At 42.7% G+C, this 7,971-nt stretch overlaps 1 protein-coding gene across 1 annotated transcript; it reads left to right on the forward strand.

The window, feature by feature from the left end:
• Nucleotides 1-974: 974 nt before the first annotated feature.
• LOC115776555 (programmed cell death 1 ligand 1-like) lies at nt 975-4,302 on the forward strand. The gene is made up of 3 exons (XM_030724271.1): nt 975-1,235; nt 2,019-2,381; nt 2,619-4,302. Exons 1-3 carry the CDS (start codon nt 1,178-1,180, stop codon nt 2,774-2,776), a joined length of 579 nt encoding a protein of 192 aa, XP_030580131.1. The 5' UTR covers nt 975-1,177; the 3' UTR covers nt 2,777-4,302.
• Nucleotides 4,303-7,971: the final 3,669 nt, after the last annotated feature.

The raw sequence follows: 7,971 nt of genomic DNA on the forward strand, positions 1-7,971 counted from the left end.
CTTTGTGTGTGTTTGCATATGTGAGCAGTTTACTTAGAAGGAGGAAGTGTGTTTGCTAAGGTGTTGCTGTTACAGTGATGTCACACAGGTGAAGGTGTGTTGTATAAAACAGGATGACACACGGATGTGCAGCCTGGTTTGGTACAGAGGTCACTTCACCCACACACTTTTAACTTGTTCTGTTTTACATTTTTCACTTTGGAACTTTGCTTTTAAACTTTTGTTTTTGTGAGGACTAAAACTTCAGGATGTTCCTGCTGAAAATCAGGAACGTTGTACCAACCACACACTTCTTCTTTTTCCTGTCAGTGGATCATTTTCTCCTGATGATCAGCAGAGTGTTTGAGGCTCTCAGAGCTCCTTCATCACAGTAAGTGTTTAAAATGACCTCTTTCAGCCTTTTAGCTGATCTGACTGAAGTCTGTGAGCTTCAGTGGATTAACAGATGTTCATGTTAATGAAGCAGGATTAAAGCTTCACTTTACTGCTTCCTGTTACACATGAAGCTCATGTGGAGTTAGTGGAATCATCTGATTTACTGTTGGCTGCTTTAATCTGTGAAAAGACATCAGATTCAATGAATTCAATGTGTTTGATCATCTGAAGAACCTCAGAGGAAAGTCCAAACAGCCTCCCTGGTTCTCCATGAAGAACAAAGATCTGCTCTCTGTGGCTCCAACACAACTTAAAGAGAATCAAAGGAGGACAAAGTTCTCCAGCATAGCTGTGGTTTGATGGAGGCTACAGCTAAATGCTGCCTCCTCCATAGTACAATCTACATTTTTATACAGGGAAATCATTCTGAAGGCCTTTGATGATGATGATGATCTTTAGTATGTAGCTGATGATTGATGATCAGAGAGGTTATGTTGGTGTGGAGATCATTGAAGAACTGAACCTGTTAAACTCTCAGAGCTGCTGCAGTCTCCTCTTTAGTGATGACGCACTTATTTCTGGTTACAGTCCGACGTCACTCTAACGCGACTTCCTTACATAGAATCGAAAGTGTGGAGTTTGATCGAGCGGCTGAAAAACAAAGTTTCATCTTTCTTTAAGCCTTCAATGTAATCTCCTGCAGTCAGGTTCAAACTGAGGTTCTGTTCTTCAGTGAAAACACCAACAGACTCAGACATTTAGAACAAACTGAGCGTCGATCAGCAGAAAGAAGAACACGGAAATGGCTGCTGTGACCGCGACGCTCTGCTCAACGTTGCTGTTTGTGTTTGTCTCTGCAGGTGAGGGTTATGAACCAAAGGGAGTTTCCATCTGAGAGAAAGAGGAATAAACAGCAGCCTGGGTTACATGTTACCAACACTTCCCAAACTATTAGTTTCATATTGGTTTGGTTTGTGTGTGAAGAAGTCACGGGATTAGGTGGAGTCTTTGTCGAGTCAGTGCAGACTGACCACAGACACAAAGAAGTTTAACGTGTGTGTCAGTGTGATGTGTTGTATATGACGAGCTCCTTATTTACTGTAAATTACATCCTGAGCAGCACTGATTGAACCCTGAGGATCATGAATAACTGTGTGTTCAGAATATGAGAGTTTGGTATTTGTAGTCCTCTGGGTTCAGGCTGATGATGACTGTCGCTGGTGTCAGCAGGAGTAGATCAGAGTGAGCGCTCCTGTGATGATCACAGCTGGAACAAACACTTTATTTTCTGCTCTTTGTTTTCCACGGAGCTCACGCTCTGCAGCACCATCATGTTATCCCATAATAAACACATTAATGATTAAGAACCACAAACAGGAAGTCCTGCAACAGGCTGCCACTCAACATGGTGCTATGGTAACCAGAAACAGACAGAAAATCACCTGCATCCAGGTGTGCAGCTTCCTCATTCTGTCACAGACTTTAACAGCAAGTCAGGTTCTTTAAATAATGATTATTATGCAGTGATGTACTATTCTGAACTATACTGTAATATATTGAAATGTATTATTGTACTGAAACTGTGTGTGAACCATTGCACTTTGACCTTTAACCTCTCTGCTCTGTGTTGTTTCCTCTTTCAGAGCAGAAAAACATCACAGCTGACTTTGGACAGAACATCACTCTGCCATGTCGAACTCCAAACAACAACATAATTTTAGGTGCAGAGTGGAGCAGAGCTGACCTGGGAGAAGAATATGTCCTGTTTTACCGGGATGGACGGTTAGATCCAGGAAACCAGCATCCATCTTTTAAGAACCGGGTGGATCTGCAGGACAGACAGATGAAGGATGGAGACGTGTCTGTGATTCTGAAGAATGTGATGATTAATGACTCTGGAACATACGAGTGTCGTGTCGTCCAGACAGGAACAAAACGTAGTAGGCGAGCCATTTTAGAGACTGTCCCCATCAGCATCATCTACCTGAGAGTTGTTGCTCCTCCAGGTGAGTGAGCAGAGTTCAGTGTGTCTGTGATCAGAGGTGAAGCTGCTTCCTGGTTGTTGATGTTTGTTTCTAAAGATGTTGTTGATGAGACTTTGTAGAAAGCAGCTGGTCTGAGTGATGTGATCAGAGTGCAGTAGATAATGTCTGACAGCAGTTTGAAGAGGAAATGGATTCTGTTCTGTTCTTCACTCATCACCTACCTGACAGCTGACACCTCACACCTGTTTCTACCTGCAGGTCCAGGAGGAGCTGTTGGAGTGATCGTCGGCCTGTCAGTTTCTGCTCTGCTTCTTATTCTTCTTGTCGCTGTTGTTGGTTTTATGATCTACAGAAAACATAAACATCAACAGAATCAAAACCTATACCAGTCTCCTTCTGCGCAGCAGGATGTTTAAAATGTGTCAGAGCTTTTTAGACAACAACAAGCCCCACAATGGTTGAATACCAACAAAAAGCACAGACACCAAGAGACAAAGAAGAAAACAGGTGGATGGCAGGGAGCAGCTCATCTGTCAGCAGAGACAGACCGTTATTAAAAACATATTCCTCTGTGTCTGTGGGAGTGTGTCAGGAAACTAGAGTCAGTGATGACACCAAGTAAAGATAAAGTTAATAAGATGCTGCCTATTAGAATATGTTTACAATGTTAAAGCTTACATAATCTCAGTGTTTTTTTTACTTTGATGTAGATTAATACTTTGTTGTTTTGCATTTTTGGTCATTTGGAAAATTGCAAATATTATTATTAGGAGTAAAACACAGTAATACAGTAGTAGCAGTAGTACTATTCCATTTAACACTGCTGTAAGCCTTGTTTCTCTGTTACAAACTGACTCTGGATCAGTTACAGTTATTAGATCTACTCTCAGAAAAACCTGGAAGCTTTTCTAATGTTCATCAAACCACGTCATTATTGATTTATTGATTTCTAGTGAGGTGTCAGATATGGTCTTCATGCAGACAGAGTTACAGATGTCTGTTAAATTTATTCAGACAGCCTTGTTAGTTCACCTGTTCTGAGGCAGCTCACAGAGTTTGAACACACTGAGGAGGAAATATTTAATTCAGTCATTTTCAGTCTCTGTTATGGACACAGACAGCCCCCTGATGGGGGCGCATGTGTAGCTGCTGCATTGAGTCCATGTGGTCACAGAGAAACCAGGAAAGCATGCAGACGTCTGCACAGCCCGTCATGTTCTCCCTCTGATGGTGGAATTCAGAGCTGGCAGACTCGTGGATGCTGAAAGGATCTTTGCTGCTTTAGCTGCCTCTGAGCTTCATCAATCACTTTGTTTATGGTTTGTTTCTCACTGTTCATGAGCTCAGTGTGTGTCACAGCATCAGGATCAGTGTGTGTTTATCTTTGTGTGTTCAGTGATCAGCTGTAACTCAGTGACACATTGTTGTGACAGTATCATGAAGCACAGAGAGAAATCATCTCCATGTATCTGCAGAGATGTTTCCTCTGATCTGTGAAGCTTTACTCAACTTTTCCTTCATGAAGGAGACGCTTCAGTCTGTTTGTTACTTGAAATCAGTGGTGGACAAACTATGGCTCGTGGGCCACACCCGGCCCGTTGGTCTTTTTAATCCAGCCCACCAAAGATTGGCACACAATTGCCCAAATCAAATCATATCATAATTATGACTGATGTTGAGTATTCTGAGAATTGCTACAGCAAAACTAACACCAGATTTCATGCACTGGCAAAAACAACACTGTTCCCACTAAAAGTAAATGTAAGTATTAACACTGTAATGCCTTTTTTATGTTTATGTTTGCTATGTCTGCATCTGGTGCTGGCCCAGCCCAGCTGTCAAATTTCAAAAAGAAAATGTGGCCCCAGTGCCAGACAGTTTGCCCACCCATGCTTTGAATTTTCCAATAGCTGTTCACATTGTTACTTTATTTCCTTTATTATGTAAGTTTATTTATTCATTGTTAATAAAGTTGTACATGTATGAGTACTAAGTCATTTCTTGATTCAATTTTTATTTCATTATTTTTGCCCTAATTTCTTTTTTAGCAATTGTTTTCTGACATATTGAACCAGTAAAAGTCTTGATATCTTTGATGCTGAGCTAAAATCAGACTAATGCAACAATCCACCATGCTGCATATTCAGGGGCGGAGTCATGTTCCTTCTTTTTCCTGATGATGTTGTCCTGGTGGCGTCATCGAGTGATGACCTTCAACACTTGGTGATGGAACAATTTGCAGGCTGGCATGAAAGCTGGCACCTTTGAGTCCGAATCCATGTTGTTCTTTTTAGAGCCAAAGGTTCCTGTATTTGGACAAGACAGTCAGTGGCTAATTAATAAGCTAACACTAGCTAAATAATCCCAGCCAGGAGACACAGCCGAAGTCCACTCAATCACAGTCTGTGTAATGACTATTCTGAACACATTCAAATGAAGATAATCTTTATCGGGAACTGTACATTCTCGGTATGTAAATGTTATTGTTATATTTTAATAACCATGGAAACATCACTGATTATCTGCTTGTATCCATGTAGTGTTTCCAGTCCAGCAGCTCCCTCTAGTGTCCATATCTAAAGCCTGTGGGAGGATGGTGTTAATCTAAAATGTGAATCATAGTGTTCCAGTCAGTCATCAGTGTGTCTCTGCACAGCTGTCATTAACATGTGTTCAGAGGGCCTCAGTGTGTGAATGGTTCCAGTTCAGCTCCATAACAGCAGCGTCCCTGGTTTGATTCCTGTGTTTCAGCTCATATCTGCCTCTCTCACTGAGGGGGACGTCCACTACATGGAAATGGATTTGATCAGGAACCAAACTACAGCTCACTGACACCAGAGGATGGATCAGTTTTATGTGTATTATTACTTGTACTAACTTCCATTTTTAGACAAAGAAAAAAGTGACCCCCCCCCCCCGCACACACACACACACACACACACACACTGCCTCTGCACCAATAATAAAGCTTTTAGCTTTTAGCTCTTCTTTTAGCATTGTGAAGCTCTACTTCGAGCCTTCTTAAGATCCAATATTGCAAAATGCACTATTACACTGGTCTTAAGATTTGATCAGGAGTATAGCTCTGACATATCCTGGAGGTATGTTCAGGGTCATTGTCCTTTTGAAAAACTAATGGTGGTCCCACTAAGCTCAAACCAGGTGGGATGACATGTCGCTGCAGAATGCTGTGGTAGCCATGCTGGTTTAGTGTGCCTTGGATTTTGAATAAATCACCAACAGTGTCACCAGCAAAGAACCCCCATACCATCATACTTTCACCTCCATACTTCACAATGGAAACTACACATGTACCTTTTCTGCATCTTACAAAGACATGGTGTTTGGAACCAAAAATCTCAAATTTGGACTCATCAGACAAAAGGACAGATTTCCACTGGTTTAATGTCCATTCCATGGGTTCCTCGGTCCAAGCCATTCTCTTCCTGTTAATGTTCTTCCATTGATGTGGCTTCATTGCAACAATTTGACCATAAAATCCAAATTCACACAGTCTTCTCTGAACAGTTGATGTTGAGATGTGTGTGTGACTATGTAAGAATAGATAAACGTTTAACTGTTTTTCTATATATCACAATGTGTTGGAAGTGTTCATCATAAACATGCACATGACAATCGGATTGTAAGGACAAAACATACTCGTACATACCCAAACCCTCCAGGTGAGGAAAGCAGGTAACGCCTGTTTCCTGACGTCACACACACATACACACACCCACACACACACACGTGATGCTAAAATAAAAGAGCCAAGCAGGAAGAAGGAGGTCAGACCAGGGGCGCAGCTACGTACTTTCTTAGGCGTATGCGGACACATTTTTAGGCGCCCCCTTATTTTTCGTACTAACAATTCATCTGCACATTTTAACTTCCAGTTTTTCTCTATGTCACATGTGTCAGACTCAAGGCCTGCGGGACACTTCCGGCCCACGATCTAATTGATGATTTCATACAGCTATTATTAATAACCCGCGGGTAAATGTGCTCCCACCACTTATACTACACATCCCACAATGCACTGCAACAGCTGCCGGCAGGCCAAGAACTGTGCGCTAACCCGTTTTCTGTATTGCCGATTGATCAGTGATCAGCGGATAAAACATCCGTCAGCACTTTTTACAGTGACATTTAAGCTGCCTGACTCCCCAAAAATGACCAAAGGAAAAGTGGAAAACAGGGATTTTCCAAACAGGTGGGAGGCAAAAGATCTGAACGCTGACATCAGAGGTAAACCATCTGTCTCTTTTCCTCACTTGCGCTGCGGGGGAAAGAGCGGATTAGTGGGACAGATACGGGAGAAGATGAAGAGGAGACCTGCACAGGTGAGCTGACAGTGCATCACTGCGTCACACAGCAGGAAACGCTGCAGCAAATTCCTGAAGACAGAACGCGTCATAAACACCGAAACACAGACAGCGAACTTTATAAGAGGTTTAAATCACAGCAGTTTCAGTCTTTTCTGCAGTAAATAGCTTCTGAATTTGGTGACGTGCCTTATTACACAGGTGCGATGAGCTGCCTGAGGAAATCTGTCAGTTCATAGAAGGTGAAGGAAACGGCACCAAACAATCACACAAACCAAACCACAATAGTGTGATTACCACCAGATTGTGGTTATAGTGATCGTTCTGGTGGCTACAGCTGATGTAAGGAAAAAATAACAGCTGACATTCTCTGCACAGGGAGTAAAAACACACAGACAATGGAGGCGTGGAAAAAACTTGTCAGCGATGACCCACTCCTGAATCATGCCTTAAATTTTCATTTGATCTTCGTTTTTCTTCTTACTTCTTTTCATTCATGCTGGCTGTCATTTAGATTTCTGTAGCTGCAAAATCAAGTGCGCGCATGACTTTAGCGACATCAAACGTGCACATTGTGAACTTTCCCTGCGCTGTGGTAGATTGTAAATTGCAGTGAAATAATACAGGCGCAAGCAGCGATCTAGCCTGTGCGGAGTCCGCGAGGCTCCTGTTTGCTAAATGCAGAGACAGCAGAGCTCCGAAAGTTAAGGTGAAATCCTCAGCCTGACTAGAGGGCGTCTCAGACCGGCGCGACGCCTTGCAATCAACCGCTACCTAGAACACTACACACACACACACACACACACACATACACAATGCACCATCTGCATCCTCTCAACATTTACTATGTTCGTTCATGTGTGCAGATCACTTATTCATGGACTTATAAAATACAAGACTTCTATGACATCACTTGCCGACTGTCTTTAAACGGGAACAGGAGGAGGGGAGGTGAAGGAGCGCAGGGGCGCCTAATCAGCGCCGCACATCTGTTATTGATCATGTCATATGCACAGCTGTTAAATACAGAAAATGCAACTACAGAAATATTTTCCCACATCGTTTTGGCGCCCCCCTCTTGTGCGGCGCCCCTATGCATTGCATATAGTGCATACCCCCTTTTTGCGCCATTGGGTCAGACTCTCTCTGAGACACACAGGTGTGGTGGCTGACGGAGACTCTCCCTGCAGGTGAAAAGATCAACTACGGGTTTCTGTGTCTTCCTTTATTTAACGGTGGTCTGAACCTAACAGACTAGAACTCTGTGAAGTATTTAGGTGGGTCTT

The sequence above is a fragment of the Archocentrus centrarchus genome, unplaced genomic scaffold (genome assembly GCF_007364275.1).
Source record: "Archocentrus centrarchus isolate MPI-CPG fArcCen1 unplaced genomic scaffold, fArcCen1 scaffold_33_ctg1, whole genome shotgun sequence".
In the NCBI taxonomy this organism is placed as follows: domain Eukaryota; kingdom Metazoa; phylum Chordata; class Actinopteri; order Cichliformes; family Cichlidae; genus Archocentrus; species Archocentrus centrarchus.